The sequence below is a fragment of the Podarcis bocagei genome (genome assembly GCF_964188305.1).
Source record: "Podarcis bocagei genome assembly, chromosome: 16".
NCBI lineage: Eukaryota > Metazoa > Chordata > Lepidosauria > Squamata > Lacertidae > Podarcis > Podarcis bocagei.
This window is the reverse complement of record NC_138142.1, coordinates 2,722,734-2,748,756: the sequence shown is the minus strand read 5'-3', so window position 1 is coordinate 2,748,756 and position 26,023 is coordinate 2,722,734. Positions and strand designations below refer to the sequence as shown.

Below are 26,023 nucleotides of genomic sequence, written 5' to 3'. Positions count from 1 at the left end.
GGCGCGTGCGCGTGGCGAGCCGCCCCCGCCCGCCCTCGCCGAGGGGAAAAGCGCGCCCTTCCTTCTCCTTCCGCGCGGCCCGAGGCGGCTGAGAAGAGAGCCGGGTGGTTCTTTTATGTTGAATAGAGCTTGCCTCAAGTTTATTCTGTATATTTTGGTCTCAGACTTCCAGAGCAGCTGATGTATTAAAACAGGAAAAGCACACGCAAAGGAAATAGAAATAATACGAAAAATCGCAAGAAGCAGAAGAGCAGCATGACAAATCAGTCCAAAATAAAAACAAGCAGCAAAACCCTCCCAGGAGTAAAGACATCTACAGATAAAACAGATGAAAACATGGGGAGGAATCAAGAATGAAGAACAATTAAAGATTACTAGAACACACACACATAAAGATCACGGCACCAGCCCTTTCCTTAAAAACAGTTGGTTACCAAAAGCCTATTGAAACCAGAAAACTCTCCCAAGTGCCGGGGGAAGGTCAAGGAGGAGGAAGCCAGTTTAGCTTGCCTAGGGAGGGAGTTCCACATTCTGGCTGGGGCAGCCACTGAGAAGGCCCTGTCCTGTGTCCCCCCCCCCCAGTGTGCCTGTGAGGGTGGCAGCGCCAAGAGAAGACCTCCACCCAGGCAGGACTGTAGGGGGGAATAGAGTCAGACAGAGTGGACCTAAATCATGGACCTACAGTCCCATAAAGGTCCCATCTGCATATGCCTGTGTGATGCTTTAAGAAGACCAGAAGAGCCTGCTGGATCCGGCCAAGGGGACCCATCTAGTCCAGCGTCCTGTTCTCACAGTGACCAACCAGATCCTGCCTGTGGGAAGCCTGCAAGCAGGACATGACTATAACAGCACACTGGCCAGCTGCAGTTTCCAGCATTGCTTGCAAGGCTTTAATAAACGTAACATTTCATAAAATGGCATCTAGACCAGATCTCAGCCCTTCTGAACATCAGAAACATTAACTTGTAAATACATATACATTATACACCATTACAATGGTAATGAACATTTCCCTAAATATAAACTGAAAGATTTGATGAACATTAAGCAAATTAAAACCTATAGTAGAATAGCTAACTAAGTGTTAGCTTCATGGTGCTCAGATTTATACAATATTTAATTAGATGTTTAAAATACCACTTCTTTTTTAATTTAAATTTTTATTGAATTATTATGCAGATACAAACGAAACAAAGTATACAAACATTTCAATTGAATAAAAAGAAAAAGAAAACAGAGCAAACGCAAAAAGAACATAAGCATAATACAACGTAACTATAATAGGCGTCCCAGAATTTCATTTCTCTACCGAGATGCTGACCCTTCTGGGGTGGATCTCTTTTTATTATACTTTTGGGTTTTTGACTTCCATCGGCCTCACAGTGGTTCATTTCCTATAACTAAAACAATATCTCTATATTTCAATAAATTCCTCATCTTGGTATAAGGAGACATTTTCCCACTTACGGGTTTATTCAAAACACAACCAATCTTGGTTGTTGAACCTTAACTTGATAGGTGGGTATTTAGGCATTCCCAATCTTTCTGGACTATTTTATTTGACTTGGTCCTTAAGGCTTCAGTCTCCTTAGTGAGTCCCAAGTCCTCGCTCGGCTTTTGTAGCCATTCTGCTCTAGTTGGTATATGGTTACCCTTCCAGTACTTGGCTATTAATACCCCAGCCGCTGTCACTGCATAGAAAAATAATTTTAATCTTTCTTTTGGAATATTGTCAGTTAGAATGCCAAGAAGGAATGATTCCTTTTTTTGTGTGTGTGTGAAATGTAATTTTTAGTAATTTTTTCATTTCCTCATAGATTGTGTCCCAAAATATAATTTCTTTCAGGGTTTAAGGTAACAATCTTAGCAGACCTGGTACCACGATAAACAATGTAGCAGTTGAGAAACTATTATATAGGTAACAGAAAGGTTAAATGTTGTCACTTTTTCCTAAAAAAAAAATGTAATATCAATTTGCATTGATTACTTCAGGTATCCCATGTAGATACCTTCAGAACATTCTTTTTTTTAAGTCCTCCTATTATTTGTGTTTGTTTTTGTTTTGCTGTTACAACGTGTAGTGATACGTTTTTATCTTATGTTCTGCTCTGCAGTTATTGAGGATTTAATGCAAACAATCCCAATCTGAACAACATAAATTATACAAGACCCACAGGTAACTCGGTTGCTTTTATTTTTAGAGAGAACAATTGCACTGGGGTTTAATCCTTCTCCAGACAGCATTGTGCCAGAGATTTTGTAACAGAGAGAGAAACTAAAAGCAGAAAACCAGGAGTGTGCTCCAAGCGAGGTAACAAATCATAATTTAAAAAGTCAACATCTGAACCTAGTTACAGCTTGATCAACTAGATTCTGTTTTTATAGTAGTACTCCCATGGAGACAAGAGAAAGAAGATGAATTTCAGAGGATAAATTTGTAATTGATCTTCTAACTGAAATACCAACTCCTGAAACAATATGCAAAAAGCACAGTAAGATCTGCACCAGCAGTCTGTACTTCCAGAAGGCTGGAGAAGAGACTTACCATCATTGCCCTCCCTGATATTTGCCTTTTGCTGCAGTCAGCCTCCTCTGGAGTAAGGAAATGGGAGGCAGCTGTAGCCTGAAAGCCAGCAGTCTGTCATTCTGAATTGTATTTAATTAAGCCAGGCTCCTTCGGGTGCAGCAAGACCAGAACCTTTATTGTTGGATAACTTGTTTTACTATGTATTTATGATGTGGTGTTGCTGTTTAGTCGTTTAGTCATGTCCGACTCTTCGTGACCCCATGGACCAGAACATGTCTTCCACTGCCTCCCGCAGCTTGGTCAAACTCATGTTGGTAGCTTCGAGAACACTGTCCAACCATCTCGTCCTCTGTCATCCCCTTCTTCTCCTCCTCCATGGATCACTGCCTTGCCGTGGTGAAGGGGCTTGAATAACTCAGAGAGGCTATGAACTATGCCGTGCAGGGCCACCCAAGATGGACAGGTCATAGTGGAGACTTTTGACCAAACGTGATCCACCTGGAGCAGGAACCAGCAAGCCACTCCAGTATCCCTGCCAAGAAAACTCCATGGACAAAGGCAACAGGCATATATTTATGTACTTTAGCCTATATTGTTTGGAGATGGTTTGGATTTTTTCTTTTTGTAATGTTTGCCAAATTGTTTTTTTGTTTTTGTTATTTTGATAGAATTTACTCACGTGTTCTGTATTTTATATATTTGTATATTTCCAATGCTCTTCATTTCAGTGTTTTTTAATGTTTGCTGTGAAACTGCTTTGGGTACAATTCATTGTGGAAAAGCAGCATATAAGTAACCTCAATCAATCAACCAACCAAAAAATAATTAAAATAATTTGCCTTGCATTTTATATATCTTAAAGGTACATAATTAAGCAGGTAACAAAATAAACTTGTCGAGTCTCTAGAATAGAAATGGAATTGTGTTTATTGATTGGGTGTTGGATAGACAGTGCATCTGGGCTCCATCTGTAAGCTGCTGGTGGAAAACATGAGCTGTCACTTAAGCACCAGGAAATAAGTGGTCCAGCCAGCCAACAGCAGCGCCCCTAACAGCACTGTGTAACTGAACAGCACAAAAGCTAGGAGTTCCTTCAGCACCTTCAGGAAATGGACAGCAAACGATTCCTGCATGATTCTGGCTTTGCAATGTGGTGGAAATAAATGCATGGGAATAGTCTGATCTGCAAGGGAGACAGAGACAAAACAAAAGTAGGTTTAAAGATGTATTGTAAAGCAGAAACTGATCTTGTGATATACAACAGTGACCTAAGCCGATATATATAATAGAGCAATCACATACATGCTAACTCATAAGTAAGTTCTGCTGAATTCAACAGGGCTTGACCACAGTCTAAGTTGGTTAATGGCTAGAAATCTGTGCTCAGGCCGCTGATGGTTGCAGTACTCTGGGCAGATCTGAAAGTGGTTCTGCAAAATCTAAATTTGGAGTTTGAGACCAAGTAATATGTCATCTACACAAATGATTACTACACAAAGGGGTCAGCCAAACATGAGGAAATTAGACCCCACAAATGGATTGTGTGCAGTTGGAGAACAAAACCTCTCAATATATAGCTGATAATGCATTAATACCACCTAAATGCACCAATAAAAAGCAGTCTGTTCCTCTAAAGGGAGGGAGCCTCCTTTAATATTTAATGTTATAATTGCATCTAATGGACAGACTGGCAGAAAACTTTTGCTTTGATTTAGGGTTGAGTACATATTGTTTAGCTTGCATCTTTTTATCTGCCCCAAATAACCAGCATTAAAGTGGGAAATCCATTGTGGTAAAATTGATATACAGCACTACTGCAACATAGCCATCTGCCGTGGTCCTTAAACTTTGGGGAAGTCAGGGGGCTGCACCCTTTCAGTTCCCAGGGCTTTGGAGCTTATATGCTTGGCTGCCCTATTCCATACTGCACATTTTTGCCATTATTAAGATTTGATGAGCCAATTCAGTATAAAGATAAAAAAATCCTATTCTTTCTCATGGTGTTTGTATATGAAAGGTTTGTTTTTTTTAAAGAGGCACACACACATTGAGAGGGTCACAGACTAAAGAAACACACTTTTGTCTCAACAACAGAAAAATAAAGCCAGGAAGTTAATCCAGGAAGATTATTTTTCTCACACAATATGAAAGTGGTTGGAAGTGAACTGAGTTTCCATAATGCCAAGCACCTGCAATAATTATTAAAAGCAATGATCAGATAAATTTGTAAAACTGTGTTTAATAATCTGTTAATTATTCTTAATATCAATATATGTCTGCTGATCTCATGCAAGGTTTTATTATATATATGAAGAAAACAATATAGTTATCAGACCACAAGTTTAAAATATTTTACATGATATAAACTAAATTAGAAGAAGTTTCTTACCCTGGGCAAATGACGGCATTTACTTAAAGTTGCTCTGCACCTTTCTTTCTGGTCTCTCCCTTTAGCGTCTGGCTCCTGGGAGCCTTGTGATGTAGCTGGATCTTCCTCGAGTCTGTTAATCTGGAGAGGCAGGCATAATGACGCTGTATTTACAAGGCAGCTTAAGTAGGAATGGACTAGGTGTGGTCAGGGACAGGACCGCAGGATATACAGAACTCCTTTGTTCATCTTCATCTTCACACAAAAATATCCCTAGTGGGTTTTTTAAGTGAAAGTTAAATGCATGCAGCCTGGGTGTCTTAAAAATTGCATTGTACTGAATTTCATAAACTCTCATTCCCGCCCCCCACCACTTACAATTGTGCTTTTGTTTCTGGTTCTCTCCCCGTCCACAATTTTCAGTAACAGTTGTGTGTATGATTTCAGTTATATATAGCAGCTGCTTAAGACAGGCACAGAAACCAGGATGGCAAGGGCTGGGAAGTTGTGGCCCTCCACATGTTGTTGGGCTCAGTGCCCCCTAAGTCTTAGGCAGCATGGCCAGCAGTCAAGGATTATGGGAGTCATAGTTCAACAACAACTGAAGGGTCACAGGTACACCAACCCTGTAGAAGGAAAACAAGTATGCATAATCCAAACTAAAAAGTCCTCTAATACGTATTGACAACTATTGGCCGTGGGCTCAGGTGTAAGGAGAAGGAAAGATAACTATCAGGGTGCCTCATACCTCCACCTCAGCTCCAATGTTTCAGGAAGCTTATGATTTCCTGTACATTTCCTGTTACAATATTTTTAATGGTCCTGTACATAGAAGCCAACTCCTAGGGGCCTAGGGGGCTTTGCCCTCCCCAATAAAATATTTGAGGCTGCCATGCCACCCCAGTTGTTGGGCATTGCCATTCAAATAGTGTGTGTACACCGCATTGTGTGATCAATTATGCAGGGTGGGGCTTACCTGGGCCACCACAATATTTTATTCAAGTTGGCACCCCTGGTCCTCTGTGTTGAAGAGTAACACCAAAGGCACAAATCCCCTTGTTTAAGAAAAATGAGTGGGTGACCCGTGATGGTAAAGTTGCTGTAATTTGGCCCACTCAGCTGCCTGGTTCTTTCCACTTGGGATGATGGTGTGATTGTGACGTTGCTACCATTTTGATTTTCTCAAGATGACTGGACCACCCAGCACCCTATTGCATCAGAGCAAAGGCATCTCCATATGTTTTGGATGACAATTCCCATCACAAATATCTCATTTCTTGGTTGAGTCCAGAGAGACTGGCACAGGGCCCATGGCTGATTCTTTTATTAAGAGTCCTAATATAGCTCAATTTGCATTACTGAATCGGGAATAAAAGGCATCTTATCTCATGACAGCAGTGAGACAGGGCACACAGACCTCCCATCTCAGAACAGCCATGCCTCCCACCATAAAACTATATTATAAATTATGTGGTTTTAAACCAACAGCTTTATGTCTCCTGCCATAAACCAATAACACATTAAGGTTTTTTTTAAAAATACACATGCCTTGGATCGACTACACATAAATTGCAAACAATAAAACCATCAGTTATAGTAAAGGCATAGTAAAGTAAAGGGACCCCTGACCTTTAGGTCCAGTCGTGACAGACTCTGGGGTTGCGGTGCTTATCTCGCTTTATTGGCCGAGGGAGCCGGCATACAGCTTCCGGGTCATGTGGCCAGCATGACTAAGCTGCTTCTGGCGAACCAGAGCAGCGCACAGAAACGCTGTTTACCTTCCCGCCGGAGCGGTACCTGTTTATCTACTTGCACTTTGACGTGCTTTCGAACTGCTAGGTTGGCAGGAGCAGGGACCGAGCAACAGGAGCTCACCCCGTCACAGGGATTCGAACCGCCGACCTTCTGATCAGCAAGCCCAAGAGGCTCTGTGGTTTAACCCACAGTGCCACCCGCGTCCCATAGTAAAGGCATACATGTAGTAAATTGTTACTTGAAATCAATTAATTTGAACAACTTACTTTCTCGGGGTTTACCCCTGAAAATTGACATCTTTTCTAAACATATTGCGAAAGAGAATGTAATACTGTACTTGCTTAAGTTCTGTTTAGTAAAGGAATGTATTTATCTGCTTGTTAGCCTGAGGTTGGTTTCTCAACCTACAATTTTTGTGTGCTAAAAACAGGAGGCTAATTCTCCCCTTAATGCAGAATCTGTTGTAGATGGAAGTTAAGTGACTGAGCGGGTGGTTGCTGAACAACTCCCAGCACGCCTGGAGGATGCGGACCATTTGGATCCCTTCCAGGCAGGATTCAGGCCTCATCATGTGACTGAAACTGCCTTGGTTGTGCTGGTCGATGATCTCTGGCGGGCTAGGGACAAAGGTGAGTGTTGTTCCCTAGTCCTGCTGGATCTCTCAGCAGCTTTTGATACCATTGACGATAACATCCTTCTGGAATGTCTAGAGGGGCTGGGAGCTGGAGGCACTGTTATACACTCCTTCTGGCTATGTCCAGAAAGTGGTGGGGGGGGATGAGTGTTCAGACCCCTGGGCTCTCACTTGTGGGGTGCCTCAGAGCTCCATCCTCTTGCCCCAAGTTTTTTAACATTTATATGAAGCCACCTAGAGAGATCAGCAGGGGGTTTGGGCTGGGTGTTCATCAGTATGCAGATGATACCCAGCTCTCTCTTTTAAATCAGAACCAGTGACGGCGGTGAATGTCCTGTGAGTGTCTGGATGGATGGTGGCAAACAGATTGGGGTTGAATCCGGACAAGACAGAAGTACTGTTTTGGGGGGACAGGGGGCAGGCTGGTGTGGAGGACTCCCTGGTCCTGAATGGGGTAACTGTGCCCCTGAAGGACCAGGTGCACAGCCTGGGAGCCATTTTGGACTCACAGCTGTCCATGGAGGCGCAGGTCAATTCTGTGTCCAGGGCAGCTGTCTACCAGCTCCACCTGGTACGCAGGCTGAGACCCTACCTGCCCGCGGACTGTCTCGCCAGAGTGGTGCATGCACTAGTTATCTCCCGCTTGGACTACTGCAACGCGCTCTACGTGGGGCTACCTTTGAAGGTGACTCGGAAACTGCAATTAATCCAGAATGCAGCAGCTAGACTGGTGATTGGGAGTGGCCGCCGGGACCACATAACACCGGTCCTGAGAGATCTGCATTGGCTCCCGGTATGTTTCAGAGCACAATTCGAAGTGTTGGTGCTGACCTTTAAAGCCCTAAACGGCCTCGGTCCAGTATACCTGTAGGAGTATCTCCACCCCCATCGTTCTGCCCGGACACTGAGGTCCAGCGCTGAGGGCCTTCTGGCAGTTCCCTCATTGTGAGAAGTGAGGTCACAGGGAACCAGGCAGAGGGCCTTCTGGGTAGGACGCCTGCCCTGTAGAACGTCCTTCCATCAGATGTCAAGGCAATAAGCAACTATCTTACTTTTAAAAGACATCTGAAGGCAGCCCTGTTTAGGGAAGTTTTAAATGTTTAATGCTGTATTGTGTTTTTAATACAGTGGTGCCCCGCAAGACGAAATTAATTCGTTCCGCAATTTTTGCCGTCTAGCGAATTTTCCGTCTTGCGAAGCACGGTTTAAACGGCTTAACAAAGTCGCAAGACGTTTTCGTCTTGCGAAGCAAGCCCATAGGGAAATTCGTCTTGCGAGGCAAATCACGGACGAAAAAACCTTTCGTCTAGCGAGTTTTTTGTCTTGCGAGGCATTCGTCTTGCGAGGTACCACTGTATTTGGTTGGGAGCTGCCCAGAGTGGGTGGGGAAACCCAGACAGATGGGCGGGGTATAAATAATAAATTATTATAAGTGTCAGACCCAGAGTCTGCTATATACACATCACACTTAGAAGTCCATTTTGCACAGAAGAAAAATTGTCACAGCTTCTCCAGAACATTACAGCAACATTTAAAGGCGACTTCTGCTATAAACGCAAGGCTGGTTTCCTGAGCTCAATCCAAGATATCTTTCCTCTAAACACCACATGGCAAGTGCTTTCTCAGCAGGCTTACTGCTCAAATTGTGTCTGTACACACCCTTTATCAGTACCACACTCACCTACACTTTAAAAATAAAGTATATTTTTGACCCTTAATGCTGCCTGCCTCCTTCTGGTTATTTCAGATGAAAGCATCTCTATTTAAAGTGACATCTTTCAGTGAGATGCATTATAGCTTAGCAAATGGACTCTAAATTTAATCAGGCACCCTCATTATCGAATTATTATCCTTGGGATAAGCAAGCCCTTCCCCAGAAACAGATCAAAATCAAGCTACTCAGGAAGCCATTTAGGATGCAATTACTCCCCCAGTGATATGGTGAAAAATGCTAGCTTTTCCCCAGAAACATGCAAGCTCTTCCTCATGTACAAATCTATAAACTGACCCTGGAAATTTGAAGAAAGCAATGAAGGACACAATTGCCTTTACAGCAATAACTGAAGCTTAATGTGAAAGTATCACGTACTTGTTCTGAAGGAGATTCATTTACTTGTGCTTCTGATACAGAAACATTAGTACACATTAACAATTGCAAAAAGAACTATTTTCCTTGCGAATTTGGCACTTGCGTGTTTTGCTTGAATTATAAATTCTAGTAGCTACTTTTCTTGTTTATCTTTATACCGTATTTTTCGCCCTATAAGACGCACTTTTTCCCCTCCAAAAATGAAGGGGAAATGTGGGTGCGTCTTATGGGGCGAATGCAGACTCCTTGGCTTCAGCGATAGCAACACGAAGCCTCCGAAGCCTGCGCTCCGGAGGCTTCGCGTTGCTTCCGCTGAAGCCAGGAGAGTCTGCTGTTTGAGGCTGGCGGTGGGGAAAGCAGCGCTTCCCCCATCGCCAGCCCCAGAGGATGGGGGGCAGCAGGAAGGCGCGCGACGCCTTGCCGCTGCTCTCCAACCCGGGTTTGAGGCTGGCGGTGGGGAAAGCAGCGCTTCCCCCATCGCCAGCCCCAGAGGATGGGGGGCAGCAGGAAGGCGCGCGACGCCTTGCCGCTGCTCTCCAACCCGGGTTTGAGGCTGGCGGTGGGGAAAGCAGTGCTTCCCCCATCGCCAGCCCCAGAGGATGGGGGGCAGCAGGAAGGCGCGCGACGCCTTGCCGCTGCTCTCCAACCCGGGTTCGAGGCTGGCGGTGGGGAAAGCAGCGCTTCCCCCATCGCCAGCCCCAGAGGATGGGGGGCAGCAGGAAGGCGCGCGACGCCTTGCCGCTGCTCTCCAACCCGGGTTTGAGGCTGGCGGTGGGGAAAGCAGCGCTTCCCCCATCGCCAGCCCCAGAGGATGGGGGGCAGCAGGAAGGCGCGCGACGCCTTGCCGCTGCTCTCCAACCCGGGTTTGAGGCTGGCGGTGGGGAAAGCAGCGCTTCCCCCATCGCCAGCCCCAGAGGATGGGGGGCAGCAGGAAGGCGTGCGACGCCTTGCCGCTGCTCTCCAACCCTCCTTTGGGCTTTTGCGGGAGATGGGGAAATTCCCCCACCTCCCGCAAAAGCCGTGTGCTCTTTAAAGGGGCTCCCCGGCTTTTCTAGGAGGTGGGGGAATTCCCCACCTCGTAGAAAAGCCCGTAGGAGCCGCGCAGCCTTTAAAGAGTGCTCCGCTCTTTGGGGCTTTTCCCCAAGGAGGGAGAAGGGACTGACTGGCCCTTTCAGTCCCTTCTCCCTCCTGGTCGAAAAGCCCGCAGGAGTCAAGTGGGGCTCCTGTGGGCTTTTGCGGGAGGTGGGGGAATTCCGCCACCTCCCGCAAAAGCAGGGAGAAGGTCTTGGAGTAGCGCACAGGCTGCGTGCAGCCTGTCCGCTGCTCCCAGAGCTGCGGGGGGGAAATCATATTTTTTTCCTTGATTTCCCCCCCTGAAAACTAGGTGCGTCCTATGGGCCGGTGCGTCTTATAGGGCGAAAAATACGGTAGTTGCCCATTCTTTATTGGGAAATCCTGACTCCAGGGAAGGCAAAAGAAACCAAATTAATTTAGTTTCAGGGCACAAAAAAATTACTTTTAGGGAACTTTAAGCCCATACAAAAATTGAGTTGATGGAACAGTGCTACAACACTGGATTTGCTTTGTGAGAATGCTTGCTCCCTCTGGAATACCCAAGAGAATGTGCTAGAACTTGACATACAACACAACTTAAAAGTTAAGAGCAAGCAAGTCTCCAGGAGCAATGACTGAGAAAAGCACCTGGATGTTCAGGTGAACTATCAGGAGAAAGGCAAATCCATCAATTGTGGCTTTCCTCACTTCTCATTTTTCCCATCTTCAGTTTTCTACATTTCACAATCAGTTTGAGGATTTTTAAAAAGTGTTTATGACAATTCATCAGCATTTAGTGCAAAGTCTTCTTAATATAATTTTTTTGTATGCAATTTTGAGTAATATACACATTTTTGCAAAGCAGTGTCCCCTAATTTAATGCAGTTTTTGTATGTTATTTCCACCAGTACATTTTTTATACACATTACTTGGGCTGGAGAAGTGCAAATTTCAAAGGTTGGTTATGTTTCAGTAGGTGTGAATTACGTTGATTTGCCTTTAAATACAAATTGAATCAAATTTCTCCACTATCCCCTAATTGTCAGAGACAAAAGTCATGATCCATCATTGTCCCTCCACAACCCAAGACGTGCAAAAGTTCCTACACGTTCCACCATCTCTCTGTGTATCTTTACCAAGATTAAACAAGTCTGACCACAACACTCTGCAGCAGCAGTACCCTGAAATTTAAATATCCGAGATGACTTTGTCTTGAGAACTTATTTCGAAGAATAATAAAGACAATTTAATACTTATTTGTATTAAACAACATATACACACAATGGAAAATCGTTGGAACTGTATCTTTATAATCAACATTTGTTTCCTTTAATTTACACATGTAGAACTCCAGCACCCACAAAAAGGTATCAGCATTAATCTGACCACTGCTGTCTTCAGAGAGAAACAGTAAAAACTGGAGGCACACCAAAATGATCCAGGATCTTTTTGCAATCCCCACCCATTACATTCACTGTACAGGTTACAAACATACTTAATGTAAAGCTTTTAAAGTAAATTTTTAAGGAAAAGCTGACATGAAATGAGAGATTTAGATACATTTACAGCACACAAGAAAAATTGAGAACTCCCTCGTTTCTGCAGAGAAAACTGTAGGAGAGGGGGAATCAGATTTTGTTGCTGTATGTCTCAGGATGAGTGGAAAGAAAAGCATGGGTTGAGAGAATGGAGGTGCTACCAACAGCATCATATAAATGGTCGGGACCAAAGAACTGAAGCCATTTGTAAACTTAACATATTCAGGGTTTTAGAACATGCTTTCAATAGGACTTGCAGAATGGTGGCCTAAGAGGAGACATAGCCATGTACAGGTCTACAAACGTTATACAACATCGCTTGCGGAGAAAGTTTAAGAATGGCATTAAGAGGCAGAACTCAAAAAACAAAGTGACAGTACAAAGGATGGAGGGGGTGAAGTGAAGTATCAGGGAAATCTTCCTGAGAGATGCATGGAATTGTGGAATATGTTAATTCCCAAAGAGATGCTTAGAAACTGCAATAAATAGATAGATAGATAACCTGGGAATAATGATAGGGGATGCACTGCAGGGCCGAGTCAAAGCACAGGCCACATTATTTAAGTTTCCTCCCAAGCTTATTTTTCAGAAAGCAATGTAAGGAACCATCTTCAAGGCATTTCATTTCTTTTATCGTTCCCTCTTTCAGAGAGGCATCAGCCTCTTGCAAAGTTATGGACAGAGTCAATGCAAGAACACCACGCTTTCTGCCCTGTATCTAGCAGCAAGGCCAGCTTCCATTCGCACTGCCAGGATACCTCTTCTCTGCTTCTTATCATTACACCTATCAAGTTATGGTGTCTCTTGATCGTTGTGCAGATTCTTGTTCTAAAAGGGCGGAGGCTCCAACTTCTCCATTAGAGATTTGACCCAGCTTGTTCCATTGATGAGTTTAGTTGTTGCAATGACATATTCTGTGCCCCCATCTTCCATTTGAGACAGAAAGCGGAGGGCTGCAATTTCGGCATATGTCACTCCACCCAGGAAAAATACCAGAGTGACTCTGTTTTCTCCATGCTGACCTGCATTGTTTACAAGGTAGAGAGTGGAAAACTGACTTTGAATATATTTTTTGTGCAACACAACTCCTACCCAACCCTCACTTCCCCCAGCTTGGTTTTAGATTGGTTATTTGACAAGAAGGTTGCTATGCTGCAGTTTGGAAGAGGGAAGCTAAGCTAGGCAGAATGAAGCAACAGCGACTAAATATGCAACATCTATCACTCAGATACAAGGCCCAACCCACTGGGAATGCCTACACTGCATTGAAATCAGTGGGAGTTGTGGGAGGCTGAACTCATGCATCTGATCCAGGGCTCCATATGAGCTGCAACATGCAAGAAGAGTGGTTGAAATTGCATGGCCATTTTTTTAAAAAGTCCATACAAACTTGCACCCTCTAGGAACAAGGAAGCCTTTGTTTGCACTGGAGCTCCAGTGTTAACAAGAAGCCACTGTACTGCGGGTGAAGCTGCAGTTGTCATTAGCAGCCCTTTAAGCACAATATTACAACACAAATTGTGTGTCCAAAGATACCTACGTTTTTTTTGAAGCCCTGTTGGCAATTGCTGCCTCTCTTCAAAGTGTGGTCCTGGAAGCATCTTTAACACTTCTTCTATGCTTCGCCACCCTGGACGGGCAAGCAATTGTGCCAGGCGCACACTTAGAGGAGCATAGCCACTGTATACATAAGAGATGTCGTTGGGATTCTGCAGGAAGGATGGAAGGAAGTGGGATCAATGAAGAGCAGCTTATCACCACAGTGCATTTCATAAATTTTTTAGCAATGCCGTTAACTGTGTGATGAAGCACTTAACTTACCTGTTCATTGACATCATCCATCCACAGACGCAGAGTTTTCCGAATTGTTGGGTAGTTGTTTCTACTGGTTAACTGGGTCTTCAAGAGTCCAGCCTTTTCTAGATTATTTAAAGTCAGTATATGCTCATAGCCATAAGTCTGTAACAAGAACATGTGTTGTCAGGGGTACCAACTTGAATAAAATATTGTGGGGCCCAGGTAAGTCCTGTCCCGCATAATCAATCACATGACACAGTGCACACACACCATGTGAATAGCAGTGCCCATCAACTTTGGAGGGCCCACCTCTTCAGATATTTTTTTTTGGGGGGGAGGAGCCCCCATAGCCTCTAGGAGTTGGCTCCTATGTGCGCTGCTTAGTATTGGTGGACTGGTAATGTTGTTCGGATGCCTGATTATTGTTTTCCAAAGCAACCGCTCTATTTCAAACTTAAAAATGGAAAGTGTAATGCTTGAGAGAGTTTAAAGACTCTCTCAAGGCAAATCTTTAAAAAATGCCGTATAAACACTGACAACTGGGAAACCCTGGCCTGAAAACACTCCAGTTGGATAACAGCCTTTACCTAAGATGTAATGGGCTTTGAAGACACTCAAACTCAGGACAAAAGGGAGAAATGTGCTAAGAGGAAGGAACCCTCACCGTGATCAACTCTTGCGCAGAAACCTATGTCCCCATGTGGAAGGACGTGTGGAGCCAGAATTGGTCTCCACAGTCACCTACGGACTCACTTTTAAGACCATGTATGAGGGCTCGGCAAAGAAGAAGAATGTATTGTAATTTTCTTTTTTTTAGAAAAATGTTCTTTTTAAATTTATATTTTATGGATTTTCAGTTACAAATGAATTAGATATTAAAAAGAAGAAAAGAAAGAGTATAAACAATAACAAGCTGCGAGTACTGAGACATCACACACTAAAAGGGAAAAGTATTACAGACGCTATCCCAGTTGTACAGTTGAAAGTACTTGTCATTCCACTATGTTCAGTGTGATGCTGGGGTGTGTGTGTGGAAGTCATGAGGGTGGCAGCAGTTACAAGTTATAGGTCTATCTTACTATTTAATAATACATAGAAAAGGAACTGAGGCAAGTAGAGAATAGAGGAAGGGGATGGTACTGAAAACCATTGGGGGGAGTGTCAATGATACTATACCATATTGTATTTTATATAATATGTATGGATTGTCATTTGACCTGCTTAAGAGATGCACGGTCTATCTGCAAGAAAGCAAAGTGAGGTTGTTCAAAACCATGGACTGATTTAGCATTACCAGTCTTGGGTTCATTGACAGTATAATCCTGTGTACAGTACTTTGGAAGTCTGAATCCATTCTGGAAGTCTGTTTGACTTCCAAAAGTTCAAAAACCAAATTGCGGCTTCTGATTGGCTGCAGAAGCCTGTCGGATGTTCAGGTTCCAAAAGAACATTCGCAAACTGGAACAATCACATCCAGATTTGCGGCATTCGGGAGTCAAAACGTCCGAGTTCCAGGGCGTTCGGGATCCAAGGTATGACTGTATGTTGTAGGAGTCAATGTGATCAAAGGGAATTCCTCCAAGGTAAGTCTACATAGTGCTGTAGCCCAAGACTTCAATCAATAAACCATTTGATTTAAAGCTAAGAACACAGTGAAAAGTAAAAACAGGAGCTGAGCAAGTCTAGATTGAACCAAGATAGATAGCTATAGATTGGGCAAAAACAACATTTCTTGATATTTTAAACAAGTTTTTCTTCTGTGCCACCCAATCCTGCAGAGGTAACATTCAATTTAAAAATGCAATGCCCTCATCTGCATGTAACAGTAAGTCATGGGTCAATGGCAATGTCAGGATGGAGCAGTGTACACAGTCCCAAAAAGTTCTTGCTTTGCTCCTTCCTCGGTGTGAGCCATGAAGCCTTAAGTTATCATTATGTCTGAACCTGGAATTGTGGTTTGTTTCTCCTGAATAAACAACGAACATGAAGCCACTGTTCCTGCTTTTGCAATCATGGTTTATACAAAAGGAAAAAACCACAACCATGGTTCATATATTGATAAGCCAAGGTTGCCTGGCTTGTTGCTCTCACTTGCTCCAGGGGAGGAAAAAGGCAGCATGAGCTAGCAGACTGCAAAACCTCAATAAACTATTAACCATGTTTGTTTCTCTTTTTAATTATTATCCTTTTAAAAAAATGCTATGCAAATAGAAAATATACCCTATCAATAGAATATAAATACATCAACCTTGACATTAGGTTTTAATTACTGAGATGAGTTAACCAGCAGCTGGCCCGATGACTTGAGTTTCCTCACTAAACAATCGTGCATAAGGTTCTCCCAAGAGTGATCTATATTTGATTTGGCTAACCTGGAGAATCTCTCTCTTATAATGATCCAGGACCTTCTGTTTCAGTCCGCTGTTGCACACTGACTGCAGACAAACAAGTCTTAAAATCTTGATCAGAGGATGCTTTTGGGCAATACAGTCTTCAATGTAGTTGTTGACCTAAACAGAAAAACCAAACCAACAAAACTACACCAACTTTTGAAATGGTAGCGAAACAAAATGTTTAGCTCTTATTCGTAGGGATGTAAAAGTGGACATGGAACCTCCTCCATCACAATGTCAAGAACAATTTGCATCAAAGTGAAACCAGCCACAAAACAGGATGCAATTTTTGGTGAGCAGTTTTTCTTCATCAATAAGAGTGGTTGCAGTCTGGGGCAGAAGGACTGCAGCTGCAGCTGGTGTTGAGGATGTTGGACCAAGGAAGTTTAGCTTCCAGAAGATTCAGTGGAACAGAAACAGGTTCCATTTAGCAAAAACGACACCCACCATTATTCCAAGAGATACTAGATAACACCTACCTTATCAGTGTCTATTCCTGACATAAACTCTTGTTCCACTGTTAAGTTATCAAAGAAGTCTTCTGATGCTTAAATAAATAATAAAAAACAGTAAATGAACACGCTGCATTTGAAAATAGTTTTCAGTCAAGAACAGTGCTGATATCTGGCCACTGGCAGCTTATCCACAGGGAATTTATTAAAGCTATAGCTGGAATATTCTGTAAGCCACCTTGAGTCCCATCTGGGGGAAAGGCAGTGAGTGAATGAATAAATAAGTAAAAACTCACTAGTGATATCTTTGATGAGTTCCGCAATAGAAGTGTGGTTAGCTAAAGAGCTTCTTGCTGCCTGCATGTGTGGCAGCTGTGAGACAAACTGTTTGATCTCTCCAACAGTTTTAGCATGGTGTCTTTCCTAGGAAAACAGACCCAGCAGATAACAGTTTAGAGTCAATCCCCAAGAGAACATGGAAATCTTATGTGTCTCCTTTACAATGTTCACTATTTTCAGTTAAGGAAAAAAATAGTTACGCTGCTGATGAGAGAATATCCAGTTCCCCATCCAATAATCTTTCTTTGTTGCATGATCAGTTTTGCAGTGTAAAACTGCTAAACGAATGGCAAGCTCTGGCAGAATGAGCACTTTCCTAACCATTTCTAACTAACTGGCATCTTTTCATGCATGTTGCAGTTTTACACATCATAAAAACATTCTTCCTTTTCTAACACCAAAAAAGCCTGTGGGGAAGCTGTGCTGAATCAGGAGCTGCCTGGGGTGAGTGTGACCAGGTTGGATACCGGCCCCAGCAGAGTAAAACTCTTCTCTAACCTAATGAACTTCAGATATGAAACCATCAGGAGACATTGTAATTCACACCGAGCTCATGGAGAGTGGAAAGAAAACCTCTATTTAAGTCCAAGATGCGCCCCTGCCAAATTACTAGAACACACGTGCCTTCTTTAATGACCACCATGCACTCCCATGGTTACAAATTGTCCCTTTGTTTGGATGTTTGCATTTTATTGATTTTACGTTTATTTTGTTTCTAAATTTTGCTCTTTGATTTTGAGAACCCTGATTGAAAAGCAGGCTATAAATGATCCAAATAAAGAAATTGGTCCAACATAATGAAGTGAGAAATTATCTGAGTCCATAAGGATGTTTCCTGAAGAGACATAAATCTTGTTATCTCAGTAACGATGAAAAGCACAGAGCTTAACTCTAAGGACTAGATTGCCAGAGGTGTCTAATGACCTATTAATAAGGACAGTCCAGATGTATGTATTCCGCTTCCAGTTTCTATCAGACCAACAAGAAAGAACTACACATCCAAACACATTTATTGAAAAGTGGAATTTGGTTGAAGTGTAAACTATATGAATGGCAAGCCCAGGCAGGAAGATAATAATGAAGTATGCCATTAATAAGCCTTTTGCTACCCACAAGCTGCTGTTTCATTATCACCTATTATATCTGACAACCTTGCACTCTCTCTTGTTCCTTCCAACATAAAAGTGCCAATTATAGCACTCAATTTTAATGGTTCCTCTTTCAATAGGCAAGTGCAGCTGGTCTGGCCTTCTAAAGGAGCAGAAAGAAATGCAGAAAATGTGACCAGATTACACAGCTCAGAGCTCAAGTCATCTATGCTTTTATGTACTATCATACTAGGCCAGGCATGATGGAATTTCCTGAAACTGCACAACATGGAAACTGCACACACATTTGTGACTGCAAGGACAAAGCCACTTGCCCAAATTATTATATGGCTACACCATCCCATGAGATATGTGACATCAATAAGATACATCTGATTCCAACATGCCATAGGAAAGTCCACATGTATGCCTTGGTAGTATGGAATTGGGGTAGGATTCAGTTCCCTAAGAATCTCAGCTTTCATTAAAATACAAGCAAGTTTCCATGTCTTATGACTGTAATGACATGTTCAAAAGTGTGCTTTCTGAATTCTCAGAAGCTAATGGGGAGGGCTTCAGTGTCTTCCATAACTTATTGTCTCTCTTCATAAGCAGTAAAACTAGAAGGGTACAAAATGTGGAAGTATAGATTGTGTAGATCTATACACTTCTATGCATAACACTGATGTTGCTGATTCAGGTTCTTCTTCTTGGTGCGGGGTTTGGATTGCACAGGCACAAATTTTCATTGTTTTTACAGAACACACAGACTAGTGATGAATCAAAAGTGCAGATCTGACTTCTGATTTGACCAGCATCCTGCACCTGCAAGGTGCATATGGAACACTTCTGAGGCTGAATGGACAAGCCAGTTGAATCTGGACTCATCTGTGGGGATAAGATAACACAGGTTGATTACCTCAAATGCGGCTGAGATTATTTTGGCTCTCTTGCTCAGCACAGAGCCCACAGCATTGAAATTCTTGTCCCGGATCTCTGCATAAAGCTCCTCAGCAGAATTCAGCTGCAGCTTCTTGGGCTCTGTGGGGAGATCCTTGCCACCCTCCCCCTGCTTCTTGGGGGCAAACTTTTCTGGAGGGAGTTTCACGTAAGCTGCCAAAATACAAGCCAAAGAAAACAGAGCTGACTTGGCTTTCCAACACACAGAGGAATAAACACTGGGAAATAAGGAACCTGAGCTGTCACTTGGCAAGTGCTAAGCTGGCTCTTGAGGGGCACCAGTTTTCATTTTTCCCAACTGAAACTGATCCAGGAGAAGCATCTTATTTCCCCTCTTCTATACCAGATAATACCACTGGACAAAAGAGCAAAATACTTTCCTATTAAGTCAGGTGAAATAAATGAGAGTTACTAAACTGCTGTTAGAAAACTTGGTGGGATGGGGGCCCTGTGGCCCTCCAGGTGCTTTTGGACCATCCCGGTTGGGGCAGTCCAACAACAGCTGGAGAGCCACAGGTTCCACACCCTGCATTAGACAAGATGAGGAGAACTGGAGTCATCCTCTCATCCCCAGTGTCTCTAAAATGCTGCTTAAGGGCACGAGAGTGGGAGACCCTGAAAAATCCTGGAAGGAAGGAAGGAAGGAAGGAAGGAAGGAAGGAAGGAAGGAAGGAAGGAAGGAAGGAAGGAAGAAAGAAAGAAAGAAAGAAAGAAAAGCAGAAGACCTACAAGGAAGAGGAGTAGCCTTCCTTGGCTGGGGGAAAAGAAAGGGGACAATGACAACAAAAGACCAATTGGCATATCGTGAGGAAGCTGAGAAAAAACCTGTTACTGGGGATTGTTGTCCCTTCTCTGAACAGAACTGCTTACCTACTCCCTGACTAAGGAAAGGATGTGACCGGTAAGAAGAAACTGTCCACTACAATGAGAAGAGAGAATAAAGATGTATGTACTGGTCTAAGACAGGGTCTTTTTCCATCTGAGAACCAATTACTCAGAAATTTTGTTACATCCTGGTCACAGCTGCTAACTTACTATTCTGAATTCCGTATATCTCATCAATAAGCCCCTCATAAGTCAGCTGTGTGGCCAGAGGTGACATCAAGTCTATGTTGCGGTCAAGCAGCAAGAGGGTATCAAAGACTGGGAAGATTGGATTCTGGCTCCCAGAAAACTCCCGCTTCATCCTGATCATCATATTTGCCACGTGCTGAAGAAAGAAGCGTTTGGAAGATTATGACTCAGGCTACAAGCAGCAAGTAACACATCAAACATTGCAGACATCTTTGAATATGCACCTCTCACTTCCTGCGGTGGTGAGCCAAGCTCTAGATTGGTGTTCTGTCATCCCCTTTGTGCAAGAGACAGACCCAGACTGACTGCTGCTCCTCAAGCTCCAAGGACAGGGGCAGAATAACCAAAATCCGCAGCCTCATCTTCTTCATGTCTCTCATATACACCTCATACACCCACACACCCATTCACTATAACACAGAGTGTGTGGATTCATTAGACATTAAAGACCACATGCCTCTTTATCTATAAGCAGGGTTAAGAAAAGAAAGAAAAAACTAGAGCAATTCCAAAGCGATTGTTGTCCATACAAAGAGGCATTCACACAGTGAAATGGCAGACAAGGGAGGCGTTCTAGATCATATTTACCCTTGCGCATTCCCCTTTCCCAAAGATCTGTGGGATTGTTCCATAAAGTGCCTGGAGTGTCATGAGTCCCTTTGCTGCGTGATAGAGGCTGGTCTGGTCATTTTCTAAGTAGCACTCCTATATTTTAAAAAAAGACAAAGAAAGCATGGTAAGAAACTTAGGATGCAGGTGGTATCCTCAGCTTACAGCAATAAGCTGAAAATAAAAAGGCATCCTACAAACACTGTACTTTAAATAAACAGGATCAGAAAACTGGCACAGATGACAAAGTGCTTCCTTGTGCTAATAGGTGTGTGTGTCAAACGGAATTTATTCTGCTGGCTCTTCTAGCTCCACAGAAGACCTTCATTCAGTGATCACAAGAAATTAACACACACGTATTAAGGACAGTTGAAGACAGGGATACTCTTCCTCCCCTCCCTTTCTTAACTTACTGGCAGTGTGGGTCCTGCTGCCAGAAGTGAGTGCTGCCACTCACTTCTGTAGGCTGAGACTAGGTAGGGACAAGGTGCGTAAGATAAGTAGTTGCTGCCTGCTTAAATTGTAATTTTACTGTCTGAAACAGCTTTTATATATTCTCTCAATTTCATTTCATATAATAAAGCAATCTTTCTTTGTCAATGTCTCTCAATAATCTTACTGTAAAGCCATTTGTTTGCCTCTAAGAATTACTGGGTTGCCCATCTGGCAGTTAATAGGTCTTTAGGATCACCAGCCCCAAACAAAAAGTATCAGGTGTCAGTTTTATTTAGGTGGGAATGGAGGCAAACAAATGTTCATAAACGGACACACATTATGATGTTAGCAAAAGATCCCAATCTTCTTTGACAGTGTATGTATGAATACATGTGAGTGGTGGACACGCATGTGAGTTCAGACACATACTGTAACACCCCCAAGGTGGTAAAATTTGCTGTAATTGATTACTATATGCTGTACTATATATATTGGCCAGCTTCCTTTTAAAAACCTCCAAGCAGAAGGCAGCCACCAGCTAATTTAATTGTCACTGTCGAAGAGGGTTTCCATAGTATTCGTCATATTAAAATATACATACCCCACTTTTAAATCAATTTTCTCAAATCAGTTTATATAAAAAACAGTATGAACAAAAAAACACTTAACACACCTTAACAGAGCAGCACTAAAATCAGTTGAAGGCCTAGGTGAAATTTTCACCTGTGGCTCTAGGAAGATCAACCAATAATCAACACTCAGAAGGCGACTCTCTTTCTGGTCACCAAAACTCAAGAGAAGGGCCTCTGAAACAGTTCTTAATGCGTGGGAAGAAGGAAGTGACCTAGATCTGTTTCCTTGCAGTTGAAGCTCATGACCTTGTCGTACAACGCAGAGAATAGTTGCTTTCCTTATAGCACTGAGGTGGTGGGGTATGCAGAAGATCTGGTTCCAGTCTAGACCTCAAGTCAATAGGAAGCCAAAGCCACTGCCAACTAATGACTCCTATGACTGAGCATTGGGGTGCCAACTGGGGGCTATCAGCAGCCAGTTTAGAAATATACCCCACACTGTGCTACCCTATGCAAAGAAACCCAATACTGACTTTGAAGGCGCTTTCAGACTCCATGGATAATAGGTCTCCATCAAATGGAATGAGGTCCAGGCTGTACTCCTCTCTGTGAATGAAGGAGCCCAGAACTCCTTGATCCTTCAGTCGCTGCTCACACAGCAAGCTGCGGCGTGGCACAAACAGGATGTGGAAATCCCTCTGTGGACAACGGACTCTGTCTTCACTAGAAAGGAGACAAGGAGATACCTCAAGAAATACAGAAACTACCAGTTAAAGTGAGAAGTTGGCCTTCAATATTCTGAACCAAGTTCATAAGTGATGTCACCTGAGTTCAGGTGTAACTTTTCAGTCAAGGAAAACAAGTAAGGTAACCCTGAGGTTTCTACTCAGACTGCAGAAAGCAAAAAGGTAGGTCTGGAGAGCTACTCTACCTGAGCACATTTTCAGCAATTATGTCCATGAGTTCTAGCCTTGGTCTGACAAAGAAAATAATATTCTTGACATCTGCAGGTGGGAGGCGGCCTGGTTTGAGAGTGAACATTTTCTCCACCTCATGTTCCTGGAAGGAGACAAAAGTAATAATAATGTGCAATCTTATTTTAGTCTTTAGAAGTTTATCCATATGAGAAAGGAATGGATTTATGGTCAACTCACTACTGGGAGCATCTATCCTTGTGTTTTGTAAACTTGGTGTTTAGGTGGAATAACTACCCACCTAGGACACATTTTCTTCACACCTACTGGATAAAACTCTCAATAGGAAAACACACTATTTATGGCAAAAATCAGACTTAATATTTTTTAAAAATCTTGCCCAATCCTACCTTTAGAAGTGAATACTGTGCAATCAGCCCAAATGGACCTGTAAGATACTCATCCCACACAATGGCCTATGAAGAGGAAAGCAGAGAATCAGCTGACATTTCAAGCTACATCCAATATACAGAAGTGAGTGGGGTAGAGGGAAAGTCTCTGACAATTCTCTGCAGAGAAACTCCATTATTTGTATTTCTAGGCTGCCCTTCATCTACACCTCTGAACCTAGACTCCTGCTTCATTTCCCCCTTGAAGGTAAGCTACAGAACAGGAGCTGCCAAACTGTGATCCACAGTTCATTCAGGAGGTCCATGACACCCATCACATTTAAATATCCAATTTGATCTTTAATTATGTTTTTCACATCAATATTCACATTGATCTTAATTGTATTTTTAATACAGTGTGATACAATAAGAAACAAAAGGTAATACAATTTTGAATTCCATATATAATATCTAGCCCAGTGCATTCAAATTGCTAAACAGACAGAAAAATCACTGAAGACACACAGCAATTTTCAGGTGGTTGGGGGTTTAGGAATCTTTTTTTTTTTTTTACCATTGCCCGAGAACAAACCTTCGCTATAGCTTATGGTTTGTCAAAATAAACCATAGGCTCAGGTTCAGACACAGCGCTAAGCCAAATCATGGCTTAGCTCACAGCACTGAAGCAACTGTAAGACCAGAGGATGGAAGAGCAAAGTAGTTGCCATCTTCTCCTTGGAAACCTGCAGGTTTGGTTGGGCCAAGTCATGGTTTGGCTTAAAGTGTTATGTGCAAACCCCATCACTGCGTGGGCATGTATGAAAACATGAAGCAGTAGATTCTGAAAGTACATCTGAAAGATCATGCTCTTTCCAGGGAGATTCAGCTAGTGCCTTCATGATACACCTTTAGGCACCAGGCAAAAAGGTTTGTCTTTAACCAGGCCTTTGACTAACTGACATCCTGTTAGCTAAAATGCCCTTTTAAGTGTGTTGTGGAAGAGGAATTATTGGGTTGTCTTTGTTCTTATTTTTAATATGTATTTTGTGTTTTTTATATTGTAGTTTTATGTTGTGAAGTACCCTGAGATCTACAGGTACAGGGTGCAATAATTTTTTAATAATAGTACTAAAATAGTTACACAAAGCACATTACAGTGGCACCTCGGGTTAAGTACTTAATTTGTTCCGGAGGTCCGATCTTAACTTGAAACTGTTCTTAACCTGAAGCACCACTTTAGCTAATGGGGCCTCCTGCTGCTGCTGCGCTGCTGCACGATTTCTGTTCTCATCCTGAAGCAAAGTTCTTAACCCGAGGTACTAATTCTGGGTTAGCGGAGTCTGTAACCTGAAGCGTATGTAACCAGAGGTACCACTGTATAAAGCTATTTTTGGCCATCTCACCCCTTGCTTTTTCCTGTAAGACCAATTACAGTCATTAACAGTCGTCAACAGGTTTACCCATCTCCCACCCCCCTTCTGAGTAATCCCCCTCCCCACCCTCTCACTATATATAGAAAGGTCTGGCAACTTCTGTTTCAGTGTATCTGAAGAAGTGTGCAAGCGCACAAAAGCTCATACCAAGAACAAACTTAGTTGGTCTCTAAGGTGCTACTGGAAGGAATTTTTTTATTTTGTTTCGACTACCCATAAGTAAATAATATATTGAGGAGATGGTCTCTGCCAGTAACCAGCCTGAAAAGCATGACACGAAAGGAAAAGAGGGGAGGGAGGGAAGAGGGAAAAGCCCAGGCACACAAAAGCTCATACCAAGAACAAACTTAGTTGGTCTCTAAGGTGCTATTGGACAATTTTATTACTATTTTTATATATTTCTACTGCGTCAGACCAACAAGGCAACCTACCTGAATCTATAACCTTAGTAGAGTAAGCTTCATTGAGGTATTAAGGCCCTGTGAGAAGGCTAGTGCATGTCTGTATGTATGCACCATTTTACAGCCGAATTCTCTGCATGTTTTTTAAGAAATAAAGCTAACTAGGTTCATTAGAATTTATGTACAGTGGTATTTTTAGACCCCAGATGTAGTGGTTTTACGGGGGGCCTTTAAAACGGCATTTTAAATTTTTTCATAAATGTTTTCAGCATTAGGGCAAGAGAAATAAAGCCCATTTTAGTGACAATTTAAGTGAATTTAAAATGCAAAACTGTGTGTGCTCAGAATATTTCTTTTTAATTGAGAAGCCTTTTGTTTTTGATCCAACTTATCTGGAAGGGGGAGACAGCTTAAGGGCATGGGAAGGGGGCGGGCCGAGGGAGAGGACCAATGCGGGATTCGCAAGCCAAGAGGCCGCAGAGGCCTCCCTACAGAGAGTTTCCGAAGGGAGCAAAGGGATGCTGAGGCGCCTGCCCAGAGCCCAGCCCGGGAGAAGCCTCCCAGGGAGCCATCTCACGCCGCCCGGCCGCCCCGGAGCCCCGCTCCCCCTCTCCGCTTGTGCGTTTTGTTTCCCGTGGGTTTGGTGGTGCTGCCGATTTGCAGGCGCGCCATTCGCCCCGAGGGCGCTTCCTTTGTCCTCCTTCCTTCGCGAAGGGGCCTTTTGTGAGGCGCCCTGGCTTCGCGAAGGGGCCCAAAGAGGCCGAGGCCCTGCGCCTGGCCGCGGACTCCCGAGGAGGAGGAGGAGACGGGCCCGCCTCGCCCCGGGGGGGGGGGAGGAAGGGAAGAGCGAGGCGGAAAAGGCCCGGCGGCGCGCGGCCTCCCCTCCCTGCCATCCCGGCCGACCTTGGATCCGGCGCACTTGTCGAGGAACTCGCGCAGCTCCTTGCGGCCGGCCTCGCGCAGCGCCATCAGGTTGACCCGGCCCGAGTTCAGGTGCGCCGCCATGGCCGCTCCTGCCGCCGCCGCCTCGCTCCGCCCGCCGCCAGCCCAGCCCAGCCCGGCCAGGCGGAGCCCGAGGCCGACGGGGAGGGACCAAGGGCCGCCGCCTCTTCTTCTTTGACGCTCCCTCGTAGCCGAGCAAGATTGTTTCCCAGAAAGAGGGTTTCAGCAGTAAGAGACTGGAGGCCAGTTGTGGAGCCCCGC

General features: G+C 43.6%; 2 protein-coding genes across 3 annotated transcripts; both read right to left on the bottom strand.

The window, feature by feature from the left end:
• Positions 1 to 3,433: 3,433 nt before the first annotated feature.
• On the bottom strand, positions 3,434 to 5,412 carry LOC308576241 (uncharacterized protein). The gene is made up of 3 exons (XM_081175419.1): positions 5,274 to 5,412; positions 4,917 to 5,036; positions 3,434 to 3,710 (listed from the first exon to the last, which is right to left on the bottom strand). The coding sequence occupies exons 2-3, from the start codon at positions 4,933 to 4,935 to the stop codon at positions 3,526 to 3,528; spliced, it is 204 nt and encodes a 67-aa protein (XP_081031545.1). The 5' UTR covers positions 4,936 to 5,036; positions 5,274 to 5,412; the 3' UTR covers positions 3,434 to 3,525.
• A 6,234-nt stretch (positions 5,413 to 11,646) lies between these two features.
• VPS33A (VPS33A core subunit of CORVET and HOPS complexes) lies at positions 11,647 to 25,868 on the bottom strand. 2 transcript variants are annotated; one of them, XM_081175361.1, is made up of 13 exons: positions 25,724 to 25,868; positions 23,008 to 23,073; positions 22,615 to 22,742; positions 22,217 to 22,406; positions 20,656 to 20,772; positions 20,029 to 20,203; positions 18,953 to 19,146; positions 16,903 to 17,029; positions 16,634 to 16,701; positions 16,134 to 16,271; positions 13,786 to 13,923; positions 13,505 to 13,673; positions 11,647 to 12,986 (listed from the first exon to the last, which is right to left on the bottom strand). In XM_081175361.1, exons 1-13 carry the CDS (start codon positions 25,823 to 25,825, stop codon positions 12,793 to 12,795), a joined length of 1,806 nt encoding a protein of 601 aa, XP_081031487.1. In that variant the 5' UTR covers positions 25,826 to 25,868; the 3' UTR covers positions 11,647 to 12,792. The 2 variants fall into 2 exon arrangements, with proteins under 2 accessions (XP_081031487.1, XP_081031488.1); XM_081175362.1 differs by lacking the exon at positions 25,724 to 25,868 and adding an exon at positions 24,851 to 25,232.
• Between the last annotated feature and the right edge of the window lie 155 nt (positions 25,869 to 26,023).

Bases quoted from the DNA above. Each gene is read 5' to 3' on its own strand.
- VPS33A (XM_081175361.1), bottom strand. From the start codon at position 25,825: ATGGCGGCGCACCTGAACTCGGGCCGGGTCAACCTGATGGCGCTGCGC. The intron at 17,030-18,952 runs GTAATCAACCTG...CTGTTTTCCTAG, and splicing joins TAATCTCAGCCGCATTTGAG to GAAAGACACCATGCTAAAAC. The intron at 16,272-16,633 runs GTAGGTGTTATC...TTTTCTGTTTAG, and splicing joins CAGGAATAGACACTGATAAG to GTCAACAACTACATTGAAGA.